The sequence below is a fragment of the Pocillopora verrucosa genome, chromosome 12, assembly GCF_036669915.1.
Source record: "Pocillopora verrucosa isolate sample1 chromosome 12, ASM3666991v2, whole genome shotgun sequence".
Taxonomy (NCBI): domain Eukaryota; kingdom Metazoa; phylum Cnidaria; class Anthozoa; order Scleractinia; family Pocilloporidae; genus Pocillopora; species Pocillopora verrucosa.
The window spans coordinates 11,659,828-11,678,422 of record NC_089323.1 but is presented as its reverse complement, the minus strand read 5'-3'; the positions used below and the strand labels follow the sequence as shown (position 1 = coordinate 11,678,422).

The window sequence follows — 18,595 nt, the reverse complement described above, 5'->3', positions numbered from 1 at the left end:
CTTATCTAAACAGGAGAAGTATGTTCCTGAAGTCAAACAATTTTTTCCAGCATTCTAGAAGAAACAAAAATGTATAACTAACAGCGTTTTCACTTTCCAAAGAGGGACATTGCGTTTCAAACATCATTTCTGAAAATGCCTATAATCCGGTTCCAAACGCAGCCATTTTTGAACATAACTTAGTAACTATACCACGCAAACTAAACTGCATTACTATTAAAGGGAAAATTAAGACGAGTATTTTCTAAATCTTAAGAGGAACATTAGGACACAATTACTTGCTGTTTACACTAATGCTTCTCTGACAACTTAACTTGAACTCATGCCAACGTTGTCAATGTAAAACATGAGGATAAACGAAAAAGAGAAATACTGACAAAACTGCCTCACGTGTTTCTTCTCCTGCTTGAAATGGTCCGTAAGAAATTATTTCGAAGAACTTCCTTGCCTAAGGGGAAAATATGCTTGAATTTTGGATGAATGGTAGAGAGGGGAAATCATATCTGTCGCATAGTTTTCACAGTTATGTAATTCTAGTCGGTGAAGAATGGAAATGTAGGAAGGGTTTCTTCGTTACAAAGCAAAGGCGTTGATCCAAATCCTTCGCCCTGAGTTTAGAGATTATATTCAAATTTATCTACATCATATTCCAAGATCAATCTCCCAAAGCTGATAACAGTACTTGAATTCTCCAGATGACAGAAATCAGATTTACTCTTATAAAAATTTGCACAATCAGGAGCAGTTTTCCTCGGTAAAAGTAGCTCTTGCAGCTGTAATGTAAAATGACAACAATCCCGCAAATTTCTTTACTTTTGCCCCTTATCATAGTACTTAAAAACAGTTGTGGCTCATATCATTGTTCAGTTCTAAACGCCTGGCTTCTAAATAATCAAGGATTTGGCGCGGGGGGGGGGGGGGGGGTGAAGATTACTTAGTATCTATTAAGGAATGAAATTTAAGTCATTAAAATTATGGTTATAGGTCATTAGTCGTTGAGGCGGTATCCTGTAAGTGTTCCAATTATTCAATTAGCATCGCTTAAAGTATTTAATGAGAACCATCAAAATTCTTTCGGGACCCTTTGGGGTAAAAAGCGAAAAATAAAACGTCATATAATATAATACATCAACAACGAGGTAATTTGACAGTGGCCAAAATTTTCCTTACTGTAACAGTATTTCTTAGTAGTTTTCGTGTTGCCCTTCGCGAGGATCTCCTCGTCATCCGCACGTCCAAACGCTTGAATCTGTTGTTTGTCTTGTTAGGGCCAGTTGACGGGGTTCAGGAACACTGGAATCTACGACGAAGCCCTCAAAATATCTTGTACATTATGTTCAGTCTTCATGGACAAAGACGGCCGGAGCGTGGTCAGACTTCTCGACCTGTTGTTGCGGGGTAATGCTTGGCTAATAGTCTTCGATAATTAGGAAATAAAAAAAAGTGATCTTAGCGAAGAGGGTTGTGGTAAGACGAAATATTCATTGTTGGAACGACTGCCACATGGTAGCAATTTGACAACAAATTTAAGAGAGAGCGAAGCACAGAGAGCGTGCTGACGACAATATTGTTCGCTATGCAAATAAAGTTTGTTTTGAAAATTCATGTAGAAGTGGTTAGTGATGAATATTTATCGAGCCGCAATGAAGTTTTTTTAGTATAAACTAAGACAGTAAGATAACATAGCACAAAAAGATGATATTAACTCGTTTTTTCCTGCAAGAATAACAATATTTTCCGGCGCAAATCCTGCGCACGTTGTCCGGGAGTGAATAGTGTGAGGATATTACGAGTTTTAGCAGCCAATGAGAGCGTTTCTTCAACGCTATCCATTGTTTTACTAAACAATAGTCCATGATATCATGACATGAGACATTTCTTTCTCAGCTTGCAAAATTTTAAAACCACTGGACGGGCGAGGGGCTTCGAAATTAGGCAGACTTTAAACTCGACAGAATAAATGCAATATCCGCTGCATTTATCGCACTCATCATAACAACTTTTGTTTATTGATTGATTGCTTTCGACCAGTTAGATTTCTCGATGAAATTATTGGTGTGTGACACTAAGTTTCTATAGATTGTGCTAATAAAAATAGCATATATCCAAATGATGCTCAAAATCATATTCTAAATTATTCTTTGGTATAAAAATTATGCTAGATTGTCTTAAAGAATGCTTTTCAAAAAAAAAGTCTAAGTTACACATTTACTGTTAACTGCACCCACAGTGCCACTGTACACTGCCTCTCTGTATCCTGCCACGTTCAGTAAAATTGGTTGGCTCGACTGTTATTGTGCTTGAGCTGAGTTGAAGAGTGTGGAAATCTTTGTGTCCAAGACGATCGAGAGTATTAGAAAATTCAGAACAACTACATATCCATACCCAAAGATTATACCGTAATCTAAAATGTAGCAAAAAGCAGCGACATTAGAGGAAACCCAAACGACAGCTAATTTATTACATATGAGCGCTTCAAAGTTATAATTTTTTTCATTTCTAAGCCCCAGCAATAGGGCGAGAAATCTGTCCACGCTAGCTTATGGCCCTTATTGTCATCAAAGACACTGAACAGAATGCAGGGCTTTTGATGAATTCAATGTTTGTAAAACTAGGGAATCCTATAATTCGAGATAATAAGCACTGAGAGGTGGAATAGCAAGACGGAGTGGGGAACCAACAACGGATCAGTAGTCGCCAGCAATCTAAAACGAAAAAGTCTTCGCCAGGGATGTTAATGGATTTTGCAAGAAATTGATTTCGTGATAATCCCCGGGTATTTAAAACTATAAAATATTAGCGTTTGGTCACTGTTGTCAACATATTTTAAAATATTGCCATTCAAGTTTGTTATTGGCAAAAAACCGGAAACATTGACAAGAGCAAGATAAAACACTATAAAACTCTTTTCTGCCTTTGTTATGTTATTTTCCCCTTCATTCGACCTCTCCTTTATGCAAGGATACTCTTTATAATTACTACACTATGTTCATAAGCAAAAGTGATTTACCTTCAATAAACAAATAACTTTAAAAGCTCTCCTTCTTTGAAGATAAATTTCTTCCCACATTTTCACATTGGTAAGAAAGAAAAATGAAATGGAAGTATTATTATCTTGTTCGTTTTCACACCGTGGTGCATGTGAATGCACTGAGTTATTGCATTCGCCATTACTGCCCTACAATGAAACAAAGTCTTTTCACGACATCGTTAATGTTTTGACTCTCTGTCCCTTATTATGTTCACGTGGAAATAACGAATACTAACAACAGCACGAGCACGTTGTTATTATGTTTATTAGTCGTTACTTTCCAATAACGCATACGTGGCTATATGAGTCCGCTATTATACAACAAATAAGATGATGACTCGACGAAGATCTAACTCCATGGAGAGCAAAGTGCTTGTCTAATTTTCTGCTTTACGGCCTTTCTCACTTCCCTATCTTCCAGCAGTAAAGAAATGGATTCAAGGTAGAGTTAAAATAAAGTAAGGTTGCTACTATTCCCCTGACTAGGACTTTATGTGATGATACTGTTTTTCTATGAGCTGTCACACTTTCAACTATAATATATGGTGCATAACAAACAACTAGAGCTAACGACACGGACAGTGCACTGTACACTGTTTTTCTGTATCAAGGTTCAGCGAATGTGGTTGACTGGAATGTTGTTGTACTCTTGCCTTGTTATTACGGAGAGTGTAGAAAATCTTTGTGTACGCGGCCATTGAGATGACTAAACATAACGGTACAATTATATATAAAAACCAAAAGCCTATACGTTTAATTAAAATGTGGCATATAGCAGCGACACCAGACGCAACCCAAACGGCAGCTACTATTATATAAGTGCGCTTCAAAGTTACAATTTGTTTATATCTCAGCCCCAATAACAGGGCAAGAAGTCCGTCAACGCTTATGGTCGTCATTGTCGTCAAAGATACTCCACACAGTGCATAGCTTGATAGGTAGCAGGCACTTCTTGCGTATCGACAAAGATTCCATTGTTTGTAAATTGAGGAAATACGATACGTAACACTGAGAGGATGGGTAACAAGACCAACCAACAGATCGGTAGTCACCAGACTACGGTACAAGAGTTTCGACGGCGGATGAAGCGAAGATTCTTTGCGAAGGGCAACTAGGATTAGAGAATTCCCAAGAATTGCAGTGAGGGAGAGAAATATATTTAGCACTGCGAGATGAATTGATGGTTGTTGTGATCCACTTGTTAAAGTGGGAGAGCATACTAGTTCTTCGAGTGTTTTCATCTGTATTCCATCTCCTGTTAAATTGTTTGCAGCTATCATTCTCATCTCGTCTCCTATTTCTCTTTTTTAAGGTTACCTGAGATTGCGACGAGAGATATGTCGTCTTGGCAATACCCGCAAAGATACAATCATTTATACCTTACTTTATTAGAAACGATATTATGAAGACTTCCTTTGCGATCACTAAATACGCAATGCAAGAAATAAGACCGACCATTAAGTTCATTTTATTTTATTTATTTATTTTTTTTCACTTCAGGGTGTGCCTCAGGCGGAAATTATATAATTTTATAATATTATTAATTATATAATTTTATAATAATTATATATTATTATAAAATCACTATCTCATAGCTCAACAAATACTCGCTTTTCACCTGTATAAGCTTTTATAACTAGGATAGGTAATAAGTATCATTTGTGTGAGATTGAGGAGAATCAGAAGCTAAATAGAAAAAGTCCGCACTAGAGATATTAATGGGTTTTGGAGAAAATTGAATTCGTGAATTGAATTGGCGTTTAGCCACAGATGCCAACACTTCCTAAAGTAATGGATTTCAACTTTGAATTAATAAAGCCTTCCAGCTCTTTACTTTCCATTTCGCTCCTGACTGAAGCTAGAAACGGAAACAGCAACATGAGAAAGATATATCATACTACCAAACCCTGTCGGATTTAGTTAAGTTGTTTATTCCTTTCATACGCCCTCTTCCCTTATTCCAAGACATTAATTGTAATTCTATTCGCAATAAATACCATTGCAGTAAAAAAAAGTTTTCTAAAGATAATTTTACTAATCAACTCAGTCTTTTAATTTCTTCAAGTCAAAATGTTATCGAGTTTTTATGTTCATGACTTTCTAATAATATAACCGACAAGCGTCTTCTTGTGGCAACCGTAACTTTAAAAGTCCGGTTTGATATAATGAATGAATGATGACTCGAGGCAGATCTAACTCCATGGACAACAAAGTGCTTATCTGATTGTCTGCTTTACTACTTGTCTCACTAAACAAACCTTCCAGCACTAAATAAATGGGTTTAACGTCGATTTAAAGCTATTCATCCGATGACGACTTAATGTGATGAAAATTTTTCTCTTTGAGCTGTTCAAATTTCAGGAATGTCACTTGGTGCATAAAAAGCACTTTAAACAAGCTGCATCACTGTGCACCGCCTCTCTGTATCGAGAAATGTTGAGGGTATCTTTTGTTTCTTATCATATATGTGGAAAATTACTTATCTAATATCTTGACTTAAAACAACAGGGCACATGAAGGGAATTAAAAGAAAAGTTTTTAATATCGTATTATCTTGCTCTTAGCACGTCTCGTTTCTCTTTCTAGTTAGGCACGAAAAGGAAAGTGAAAGACTGGAAGACTTTTGAAATTAAAAATTGAAATAGTTTACGATATGTCGGCATCTGCGACTAAACGCCAATATTGTATAGTTTTAATCACTCGGAGATTGTCACAAAATCAATTTTTCCAAAACCGATTAACACCTGTGGCATGGACTTTTCATTTTAAGCTTGCTAACTTCGATAATGATTCCTCTAAACTTCAAAAAAGAAAGCTTAATTACCTATCGCAGTGGTAAAAGTTTATCCGCGTATTAAAAGAGGGAGTAGTAATCAAGAGATGTGAAATGGTGATATCACAATGTCTTATGCTTGCCTCATTTTGCCAATTCAGGGGCGCACGAAAAAGTTCAAGAGAAGAAATGAATTTTTTCTCCTCAAAGTCAGTGTTCTCGCGCAGTCTTTAGAATGATCTCCGCGGGAAGTCTTTATGAGATCGCTTTTAAAACATTAGGGTTTCAGTGGTCATAGCTGGGCGGGTGCTGCTAAGACGAATATTTCTCGTTGCAATCACGAATAATATTACTAAAAAATAATAATAAAATAAAGAAAGATAAATAAGAATGATTAACACAACTTAGTAGGTGAAAGGCATATAAAAACATATCAGGAACTTGCATGTTCCATTTCTTTTGCAGGCGGATTACAACAGCAATCCATTCAGAATGTCCCCTCCATCCGCCGTCCAAACTCTCGTGCCGTTGTCTGGCTTCATCTGATCTGTCGGTTGGTCTCATTACCCAGCCTCTCTCTATGCTACTCATCGGATGTTGAGTATGACGGCCATAAGTGTTAACAGACTTCCCGCGCTGTTCTTAGGGCTGAGATACAAACAAGTTGTAATTACGGAGTCTACAAGTATTATTTTAGCTGCCGTTTGGGCTTTAACAGGTGTCTGCCTTATGCTATATTTCAGATTACCGTATAACCTTATGGAATGGATATATCTGTGTTACATCTTGTTTAGTGATCTCAATCGGCTCATACACAAAAATTTTTCTCACCCTCATTTATCGTCAGGCACAAGTACAAGATCATTTTCAGGCGAGCTAAACAAATGCACTGAACATTTCGCGATTCAGAAAGGCGGTATACAGCATTTTCATCCTGTCAATCGTCACTGGAGGGTAAGCAGTAACCTTACTTTACTTCAACTCAACTTTGAATCTGTGTCTTTAATGTTGGAGGATTAGTGAAGTGGGACAAGCAGTAAAAGAGACAATCAGACAAGCACTTTGCTGTCTATGGAGTTAAAATCCCCATTGAGTTATTTTTGCACTAACTCTTTCAAAGCTGACTTCCCACTTCACGGCTGCTAGCAAAGAACGTTCACCGGAATCGAAACACTAACCTTGTCTTATGAGCGGTATTTCGTTGGCAATGAACAGTTTCCAAATTGATTAGCTCATTAGTAAAGAGCACTTGGGCCCTTCGTACTAGCACTTTTTCGTCGGGCGGGAAACGAACCGGAAACGGTTAAACTCAAGTATTTAACAACTATTCAGAGAAGTGGAGGTGAATAGATAAACAATGGCGTTCATTTGGCGCGAAAATACCCACAGAGATCTTTCCGCTGACATTACTACTCCGAGATACGAACAGTTTCCGAGAGCGAACTGTGCAAACTGTGAGCTTCGAGAAACAGATGATAGACGAGTTAATTTTCGCGCCAAATGGAGGCTAGAGTACTATAAAGTACTTTTTACCATTTAAGAACTGATATGTTCGCCCTCTTTGGATGGTGGATTGCAACAGCAATCGATTCATCTCGTAATAATAAACATCTTCCTCTCCGTCACGGCAACTCTCGGGAATTCTCTTATCCTTGTTGCCCTTTGCAAAGAATCTTCCATTCATCTACCGTCCAAACCGTTTTACTGTTGTCTGACAACGACTGATCTTTTGGTTAGTCTCGTTAGCCAGGCTCTCTATGTTATTTATTGGATATCCTTAGTTTACAGAAACTGGAATCTTTGTCGATAGACAAACGACGCAGGCTACTTAACCAGCTATGCATTTTGTTCGGTGTTTTTGATGACAATGACGGCCATTAGCGTAGACAGACTTTTCGCGCTGTTGCTGGGGCTGAGGTATGAACAAATTGTAACTCTGAAGCGCACTAATATTTATTTTACTGGCGTTCGGGATTTATCAGGAGTCCCTGCCTTATGCTATATTTCAGATTACCTTTTAACTCTTTGGTTTGGATATATAGGTGTTCGATTTTCTGCTCATTCCGTCATCATAGCGCCCTAGTACATACAAGATCTGGTAGATCTACGGTCGAGTCATCCAAACCTACTGGAAATTTCGCGATACAGAAAGGCGGTGTACCGTGCACTGTGAGTGCAGTTCGCATTAGCTGTTTGTTATCTACCATTTAATATATTGATTGTGGTGGCCCGGAAGACATTTTCGTCGCATATAGTCGTCACCAGAGAAATAGCAATCACTTACTTTACTTTTCTTCAACTTGACGTTAAATCTGTTCCTTTACCGCTGGAAGATTTTTGAAGTGAGACAAGCAGCAAAGCAGAAAATCAGACAAGCAGTTCGCTGTCCATGAAGTTAACTCTTCCTCGAGCAAACATTTTATTAATTGTTTCGAGGCTGACTTAAAAATTTACGGTTGCATTAAGACAACGTTTGTCGGTTTCGTTATGTGAAAGTTAATGAATGTTATATCGGTGTACGAGCTTTTGTTAGAAGATTTCATTTCCAGTTGAACAAAAAGAATAGACAGAAAGTGTAACCATATTTTTCATGGGAAAGCACTTATTATGAATATAACAACTCATAATATATGCATGCACGTATGGTGTAGAAACAAATTGGACGTTGTTCGATATCACTTCATTATTTTGTTTCCTACGTAATATGAAAGTGTCAATCAGAAAAAAGTTGCAAATCCAAGAGCAGTAAAGACGAGCTTTTGATGTTTTTTTTTTTAATGGACGAAAAAAAGTGTGTCAATTTCTTTTGATCATGCTCAAATGAAGCGCTTGACATTCACGCCTTTTTGAAAGGCAGTCATAATGTCAATTATACACTTAAATTAAATTTGTTTAAATATTCGAAAAATGCCGATATTGCGTACGAAAGTGACAAGGACGCATCCAAACCAGTCGCTTGACACTTTAAACTCTCTAATCACTCTAAGCAGCATATGACAGCTTGCAGCCTTTTCCTACGTCTAGGCAGTTCGGAAAGCCACAAAACTCTAGAACAAAATTTTATCTTTTAACTCAGTACTCCTGATCCCCACGGTATCAACGAGCGCTTTTCATTCCGAATATAATGTAACACATTATTATTTCCTTTGGTTGCAAATACTTTTTTTGCTTAACTACAGATTTCATCATTGATTGCAAAAGGATAAAACTTAGAGATGTTTGCGTCTGACTCGCAATGAAAAGTCATTCCTAAATTAAATTCATTACTCAAATAGGTAGTTGTGTCGCACACTAATGTTTACTAACAAACTTCCGTCCATATGCTGTGACGTTCATGGATTGACAGCAGGAATGAAGTACCAAAATAATTGTTTCCATTTATTGAACATTTTAAATGCATGGCACAACCAAGATCTCCGCCAAAAACAAATCGTAGTTTTTGTTACGCGAGGACCTTCCAAGCGAGCGTCTTTAAAAGGTATTTGAAATTCTCTATCCAAATGCTGATCCTCCTTTTCAACTGAAAAAATGAGGATCAGCAAGTCCAATAGGATTGCTTTGTTTCTAATCGAAAGGGAAAATTAGATAACGAATGCCTTGGTGTTAGGCAGAAAGCGACTGAAGGGAGTTAATAACGTGACAAAAACAGAAAATGTTTTGATGGGGCAAAAGCTTGCAAAATCCTGCTCCTCCCACTGTTTTCGTTTCTAGCCGAGTCGGGCGCGAAACGGAAAGTAAAAACCTGTAAGGCTTTGTTAACTACAAAGTTGAACATGAATATCTTGGTATTGTTACGGGAAAATTTAGTGATTTTTCTGTGTGATTGTTTGGAGCATACTTTTTATTTTCAATATTTTAGCCGTTCTCAATTCATTCGAGTTTCTTTTAATGTAATGTTTTAAAAAAGATAAAAGCCAACGGTAAGTTCTTTCAACTTCTAACTTCTTCATATCGCTCTGTTCTTACTGCCTTTATGCGCCTGAACATCAATCCTTCTGTGATCTTATTCTAAGTGGACATTGTTAGGTAAACAGTCCTCGTAGAGACCTTTTCTGGCAACTTCTCAGGGAACTTGCCAGCTGAATTTATGTAAATAAGTTCTTTTCATAAAATTCATTTTTTTCGTCGCCACTTGTTTAAACTTGACACTAACATAAATCAACATTAATTATAACTGACTTCTCACTTTAACTTGTTAAGATATGTATTTTTAATTTTGAAGCTGTAAGTTCAATCTCCTTTTTCTCAATTACTATCGATAACTTCAAGAGACATTTTCCGCTTCATTTGTGAGACTATTCAAGTATTAGAGGAAGATGTTTTTCGTCTTGTCACGAGCGTGGGACAAAGAAAAATTCTGAGTCCCCATGAGGAATCGAGCCTCAGACCGTCGGATTCCGCGCTCTGATGCTCTAACACTGAACCACAGAGACTTTACGGTGAGCGAGGTCTATTACGAAGTTTATATGACACGCGTCCTCTACACTGCCAGGATCAGAAATTTCGATAGCGTCATGTTTTTAAATAGAGTAAGAGAGTTGGTAAGTATTGAGCTAGGTAAAGAAATGCTATCGATATTTTGTTCTCCGCGTAAGTCCAGTTCGTGCGAATGCCACAGTGATGGTTACGCCGGATACTTCTTGGAGCTTCCAGGACGTTATCAAAGTTCAAGAGAACTCAAAATTCAGTTCCACGCAGGAGGCGTGATCTGATCCCTTGGGCGCCGGCAAGAAAGGACCGCTCGGGTAACGTGAATACCTCAAATTTCCTTTTTTCAATTTATGAAGTCCGCGAAGAAAGGAAGTCAGTCTTTCCCGCCGTCAGAATTAAGACGACCAAGGTGCATAGAGAGGTGAAAACTTCTTTGCTCGAAGAAGAAAATTAGGACTTGTTGTTTGAGTTGCCATTTTACCAAAGTTCCCCGCCGCCGCCGCCGACGCACGACACCGTTTCCAGTAAAAACATTGAATCAATTCCTTCCAAACACCCACCACGAATTTTTACCGCATTTTCCAATCAGAGCCAAACAGGATAAAACGAACACAGAGGCCATAGATATCAGCATCCATTCAAACGAAAGTCCGTCCATTGTTTCAACCGTCCGTCTATCGTTCAGCCAAGTCCGTCCAAACCGTTAAGTTGTGCAGCGAAATGATAGCGCACGAAGTTCACTTATTTCTGATCGACCCCTCGTCGCCTCAGAGGTTAAAGAAATCCGTGATTCCAAGAATCTAAGATCACCGGAGAAAGAAAATCAAGAGCTCGTGGTTGACCTGTCCAGTTAATTAATTCACCAGCGGATCTTTACGAATTGGTGCGAAATAAAGAATGTATACAAAACCAAAACAAATATAGGAACACAAAAACCATTTTGCATTGAGTTAAGTTTGGGCAGAGACTCCGAGGAAGAACTAAGCGGGGCAGAATCAGAAGTTAGAGAAGAATTTGTCCCGGCAACGCCATTGTAAACAAAGCGTATTCGAACGACCAGCTGATAGCGAATTCGAGCATGGCAACACTTTGAGCGACGAAGAAATAATCACTACACACGATAAGCAATGATAAATGGAGGAAGTAGTTTCAAGACTAAATCCGTATTTACAGATGTGAACGCCGAGGCCATATTCAGTATTACTGCAACTTTAACCGATCTAATGAAGCTTTCTACAAGGAGAAGAAGGTCCTACATCATGTTACCCAATCAACTAACCGTTAATCAGAAAGATCTCCCACCCACGAAGAAGAGAGCCTGTCGGATGCTGGGGGACTGCATCACAATTGAAAAGTCAGGAAAACGCCACAACCAACTCTTATTTTCTAGAGAAGATGAAGCCGACATGAACTAGTGACCAGGCTAGAGTCACGCCAACAAATCTAAACTAGAAGCCAAGAAAGTTACGAATGTCAGTGTCCTGCTACCCCTAGTAAATGAAGCGGACACGTACCCTAGCAACCTAACCACTATAGGTAAAATAGAAGGAAAACCTGTTCATCTAACGGTGGATACTGGTGCACGCGTTTCAGCTATTAAAGAAGACGTTTTAAAAGAAATCTATGGTGATGCTCCCTGTTCTGCAGTTCAGACCTCTACTACAACTAATAGGAATTACGTATACCTTGCCTTTATACCTTAAGAATATTCATTTCCCTCGTGAATTCAAAGTCGTGTACAACCTTGCCTATGATGCCATCCTTGGTCGCGATTTCCTCTAAGTAAACAGAGCCATGATTAACCTCGATAACAACACCATTACTTTAAAAGAATTGGTAAATCAACAGAAAGAAGCAAGTTCAGCGAGTGCCTCTAATAGGAAAGTTTATACCTCAAGAAAATAATACCAAAGCAGCTAGAAACGCCTCCACTAGTAAAACTTCTTTAAAGCCCACTCCAGAAAATTTTTCTTTCTTTCCAAAGAACAAAAAGTTGCACTAAGCCAGTCTTTCTTGATATCAGTGCTCTTTACTGTGTCCCAGTCCGCAACAATTCACAACGACGCAAATGATAACTTCAGGTCTGTTATCCAAAAAACCACTACCGTCCTTCGCACAGATGTCACAAAGAAGGTTTGGCACCAAGGTGATCTTTTTGATACTCCAGCCAAATCTGATTACAGAATGGAATCTAGCAAGGGATTTGATCGGTATCAAGAAGCACCTCCAGGAATAGTAATGCCTAAGTTTCATTATGTATCCAAGAAGAGTATTTATCCTCAGACGCCTGACCGACTTTTGCAAAAGGCAGAGAGTACCACTTAACTGTTGACCAGAAAGTAATATAGAAGATCAAGAAGATTTCTAAAATCTTATTTTAAAATTCCTCCAAGAAGTATGTTGAACTCCTCGGTAAATAGAAGGTTACACGAAGTAAGAAATACGTCTTAAGTGCAAAAGCAAAAGAAAAATATTGTTTTGACTTAAGAAAACAATACTTTATCTATGATGAGAATACCAAGTCCATTCGTCATTTTGACCCCCACGATATCTGGAAGTCTCCATTTAAGGTGGGGGGAATGTTACGGGAGAACTTAGTGATTTTCTGTGAGTTTGTTTGGAGCATATTTATTACTTTTTCAATTTTGTAGCCGTTCTCAATTCATTCCAGTTTCTTTCTTGTAATGTTATAAAAAAGATAAAAGCCAACAGTAAGTTCTTTTAACTACTAACTTGTACATACTGCTTTGTCTTCGCCGCTTTGTGCGCCTGAAAATCAGTCCTTTTGTGATCTTATTCTAAGTGGACATTGTTAAGTAAACAGTCCTCATAGCGACCTTTTCTGACAACTTCTCGAGGAAGTTGCAGTTGAATCTATGTAAATTAGTTCTTTTCCTAAAATTTATTTTTCTCCTTGCCACTTGTTCAAACTTAACACCAACATCGGATAAATAATCATTAATTATAATTGACTTCTCACTTTTACTTGTTAAGATATATATTTTTAAGTTAAGTATGCAAGAAGGCATGTCGGTTGTCGACATGAACTAAAATAAAGTTACTGTAGAAATAAACGCTGTCTAATTCTTGACGTCCGTAGCAAGTTCACTTGAAGCAGGTCTCTGCGCACCAGGAAACCGTGATGAGTTTCCGTTCCTGCTGCAAGTGGCCTCTCCCGAGCTATTTTCCCCCATTATTGTCGCGTTCCCCGCAGAAATGTTGGCATCTGTGACCAAACATTAATTTTGAATACTTAAATGTACTTGGGGATTGCCACGAGTAACAATTATTTTCTAGACCATTTGAAATCTCTGGCGAGTACTTTGTTTTTCTAGATTGCTGAAGTTGACAATGATTCTTCTCAACTTCATAGAAGCTATAATAAGCTTAATTACCAATCCTTAAAATGGAGGTTAATCCAAGGTACATGGGAGCAGTTGTCGTACTATGAAAAAATGCCTATTTGGTATTGTATAATCATTTTTGGGCGGCTGCTGTTACCCTAAATTTTCTCTCGTTGCAATCACAGGTAACCCTAAAGAAAAAAGGAACACAGAAGTATGATGGCAAGAAATAATTTAACAGGAACTGCAGTACAAATGGAAACATATCAAGAACTGTTATGTTCCCCCTCTTTGGCAGGCGGATTACAACAGCAATCAATTTATCTCGCAGTGGTAAATGTAATCCTCTCTCTCACTGCAATTCTTGGTAACTTTCTAATCCTTGTTGCCCTTCGTAAAGAATCTTCCCTCCATCCGCCATCCAAACTTTTGTATCGTTGTCTGGCAACAACTGATCTGCTGGTTGGTCTCGTTAGTCAGCCTCTCCAAGCTATTTATTGGATATCCGTAGCTAACGAACACTGGAATCTTTGTCGATACACAAGGGACGCCGCCTACATGACCGGCAATGCATTATGTGGCGTATCTTTGGGGACTATGACGGCCATAACTGTTGACAGACTTCTCGCCTTGTTGTTGGGGCTGAGATACAGACAAACTGTCACTTTGAAGCGCACAAATATTATTGTAGCTGCCAATTGGGTTTTATCTAGTGTTTCTACCTTATGCTACATTTTAGATTACCGCATAAACCTATGGTGTGGGTATATCTGTATTCCATCTTGTTTAGTGATCTCATTCATCTCTTACACAAAGATATTTCGCACCCTCATTCATCAGGCACAAGTACAAGTTCATGTTCAATTACAGTCGACCCAACCAAATTCACTGAACATTTTGCAATACAGAAAAGCGGTGTACAGTGCACTGTGGGTGCAGTTTGCATTAGTTCTTTGTTATATACCATTTATCGTAGTTGAAATCGTGATTGTGGAGGCTAATAAAAGAACATTTTCATCAAATTTACTCGTCACCAGAGGAATAGCAGCAACCTTACTTTTCTTCAACTCCACGTTAAACCCATTCCTTTACTGCTGGAAGATTAGTGAAGTGAGACAAGCAGTGAAGCAGACAATCAGACAAGCACTTTGCTGTCCATGGAGTTAGATCTGCCTCGATTGAGGTACTATTTAATTTGTTATTTTAAAGCTAAGCTGACTTCACGGTTTCCACAAGAAAACGCTTGTCGGTCACTTTAGAAGATAATAATGAATATGATAGTTAACCACTTTGTTACTCGAGCTTTTTTTAAATTATTTATTTCCAATTGAGTAAATAAAAGGGGAAAGAGTCTAAACAAACAGCAATTATATCTTAAGAAAACGTTTTTGCATGCCACAGTGCTTAATATGAATATAACGACTCGTGATATGAGTACCTACGGGGTAGAAACAAGCAGGACGTTAGCTCGATATTATTTTCTTGGTTTGCTTTCTTATTTATATGAAAGTATTGAATGAAAGTGAACTTCAAAGAATATTAAAATTTAATGTTACTCAAATCAAGCAGTGGACGTTTTTGCCCTTTTGCCATACAAGCCGGTCACACGTGAGAAAAACATGTAATTTAGCCGCGCATTAATGTTTAATAAGAGACTGCAGCCCATATTCTGTGACATTTGAGGAAAACAGAAAGAAAGAAATGCCATAGAATTAGTAAATGCCAAGTACCGTTTTCCGTCTTTTTAGTGATATAAATGCAAGACACAACCATGAACTCCTCGCAAAAAAATGCAAAAGCTTTTTGCGCAAGAAACTTTCAAGCGTGTATTTCTTACAATTATGCGGAAGGCTGAATAAAAATGTTGTTATAAGAGATGAAGTCTTATGGGTTGTTGAACGAGTTTTGCTAGATCTTAACTTTCCACCGAATACATCCAGCCGCAGTGAAGAAATTTTCATGCTTAGTTTTTAATATTGGAATTTATGACTGTCCTTGTCAAAAAAAGAGATCCTTAATTGCACAAGTCCCTCGCAACAAAAAGAAGTTGATTTGTTATTATTAACCAGACATCTAGAAAAACTGATATCACAGGGTCCAATAGGCCAACAATTGCTTCTAATAAAAATGAAAAATATTAATGATGAAGAGGGTGCATGAAGGAAATAAAAACAAAAACCACAAAAGGTTTGGTGGCGTAGTATCTTCCTTCTAGCACATTCTCGTTCATAGCTCATTAAGTAACTATTCACCAAAGTGGGGGTGAATGAATAGACTATGACCTTCATTTGGCGCGAAAATAACCACGGATATTTGTCTGTAGACACTATCTGTTCCGAGGAGCGATCATTTTTCCGAGAGCGACGCTCAAGGAAAACTGTGAGCCTCGAGAAACAGTTATTATGCGAGAATATGTAATTTCGCCCCAAATGAAGGCTAATGTGTTTATTTCCTTCGAACAATTTTTGTTTTTTTAATGCGCAGGATTGCTGCGTGTTCTCTGGCACAACTTTATTCAACAAATAAACATGTTCCTTCTTCTGCGACAGAAGCTAAACGCTCTTTTATCTTGAATTCAATGTTAAACGAACGCTTTTATTCTTGAGGACTTAGGGCTTCAAAATTAGGGAATATCGCTTGGGATAAGTATGTATATCTATTACCATAACATATTTTGGCATCTGTAAATTTTCATAGTTTTATCTATTTGAATTGCCACGAGTTTGTTTTTTTCGAAAGCCGATTAAGATCTTTGGCGAGCACTTTTTTAATTTTAACTTGCTGAAAGTAATGTTACTCCTCGTTTCATTTTCCTAGAAATAAGAAAGTGGAGGATAAAATTGAACTTCAAAGTGTAGCGAAGGAGAGCTGTTCAAGTTATTTGTTTATGGACGGTAAATTATTTTCAATTTTTCAATCATACACAAATAAAACGCTTGACGTTAATACCCTATCGTCATACGAGCCGATCACAATGCCAGTTAAACACTTGAATTTGTTTTTTTTTTTTTAATTTCCTTAATACATACGAAAATTTAAATATGCTTTATCACCTGTGAGCAATTTTTAGGAGAAAGCATGAAATAAAATTGACTATTGTCGGATCTTATTGAGTTTTCCTGAAAATCAATCGTTTCTCTGATATCAAATGTAACACATCATCATATTTCTTTGAATAGTTTTAAGTTTTTTCCTTAACAGTGAAATGGAAATACCAGATGTTTCCGTTTGACTCGTACTGAAAATTTGTTACTAAATTAAACTTCACCAATTACACAAATACGTAGTTGTGTCGCACACTAATATTTATTCACAGACCTCCTCTCATCTTGAAATAACAAAACAGTTGTTTCAATTTATTTAACGTTTTAAATGCAAGGCACAACCTAGATTTCCTGCCAAAAACAAATTGCAGTATTTGTTACGCGAGGACCTTTCGAGTGAGCGTCTACAAAAGGTAAATGAAAGTCTCTATCCAAATGATGTTGAAGAAGTTGAAGTGTAATAAGTTGTTTAACGAGTTAAATTAGTTCTTAACCATCCATCGGTTCATTTCTGAGCGCGGTTTTATAACTTGTCCCTATCAAAAAGGATCCTCGATCGCTCAAGTGAATCGCGACAAGAAGAATCTAATCACCTGCCGTACATAGGACAGCAACCATAAGACTTTATTTCATTTTTAACATGAAAAGAGGAGGATCACAGAGTTCAAAGGCTTATTTTTCTTTTAAAATTGATACAGTTGACAATGATTCTTCTCAAACTCAGAGAAAATTATGTTAAAGCATAAAAAACCAATCTTGGTAGTGAAAGTTTATCCGAGTTACGGGGAATAACTTGTCTTGCTATGAAATAAATAAATATTACAAATGCCTTATGCTTTTCTCATTTTGCCAATTTACACCCGAGGCACATACAAAAGAAGAATTTTTTACTTAACAGCCGATGTTTAAGCATAGTTTAAAGAACGGTCTCCACAAGAAGTTTTATGCGATCATTTCTGGGCGGCTGCTGTTACGATGAATTATCTCTCGTTGAAATCACAGGTAACCCTAAAGAAAAAAGGAACACAGAAGTAGGATGGCAAGAAATAATTTAACAGGAAGTGAAGTACAAATGGAATCACATAAAGAACTGTTATGTTCTCCCTCTTTGGCAGTGGGATTACAACGGCAATCAACTCATCTCGCAGTGGTAAATGTAACCCTCTCTCTCACTTCAATTCTTGGTAACTTTCCAATCCTTGTACCCTTCGTAAACAATTTTCCCTCCATCCGCCATCCAAACTTTTGTATCGTTGTCTGGAAACAACTGATATTTTGGTTGGTCTCGTTAGCCAGCCTTTCTATGCTATTTATTGGATATCCATAGCTAACGAACACTGGAATCTTTGTCGATACACAAGGGACTATGTGGAGTATCTTTGGAGGCAAACGACGGGGACGACGGCCATAACTGTTGACAGACTTCTCGCCTTGTTGTTGGGGCTGAGATACAAACAAACTGTCACTTTGAAGCGCACAAATATTATTTCAGCTGCCAGTTGGGTTTTATCTAGTGTTGCTGCATTATGCTACATTTTAGATTACCGCATAACCCTATGGTGTGGGTATATCTGTAATTCATCTTGTTTACTGATCTCAATGGTCTCGTACACAAAGATATTTCGCACCCTCATTCATCATCAGGCACAAGTACAAGTTCATGTTCAATTACAGTCGAGTCAACCAAATTCACTGAACATTTCGCGATACAGTTAGCATTAGTTGTTTGTTATGTAACGCATAGCATAGTTGTAATTGTGTTTGCGAAAGCTAATAAGAGAACATTTTCATCACGTTTACGCCTCATCAGAGGAATAGGAGCAACTTTACTTTACTTCAACTTGACGTTAAACCCGTTTTTTTACTGCTCGAAGATTAATGAAGTGAGACAAGCAGTAAAGCTGACAATCAGACAAACACTTTGTTGTCCATGGAGTTAGATCTGCCTCGATTGAGGCATTATTTTAGAGCC

General features: G+C 37.7%; 1 protein-coding gene and 1 pseudogene across 1 annotated transcript; one reads left to right on the top strand and one right to left on the bottom strand.

The window, feature by feature from the left end:
- Nucleotides 1-3,380: 3,380 nt before the first annotated feature.
- LOC136277091 (melanocyte-stimulating hormone receptor-like) lies at nt 3,381-4,361 on the bottom strand (annotated as a pseudogene).
- A 9,434-nt stretch (nt 4,362-13,795) lies between these two features.
- Nucleotides 13,796-14,746, top strand: LOC131775730 (melanocyte-stimulating hormone receptor-like). The gene has a single exon (XM_059091859.2). It carries the CDS (start codon nt 13,796-13,798, stop codon nt 14,744-14,746), a length of 951 nt encoding a protein of 316 aa, XP_058947842.2.
- Nucleotides 14,747-18,595: the final 3,849 nt, after the last annotated feature.

Excerpts from the sequence above, each read along its gene's own strand:
- LOC131775730 (XM_059091859.2), top strand. The coding sequence starts at position 13,796 with ATGATGGCAAGAAATAATTTAACAGGAACTGCAGTACAAATGGAAACA.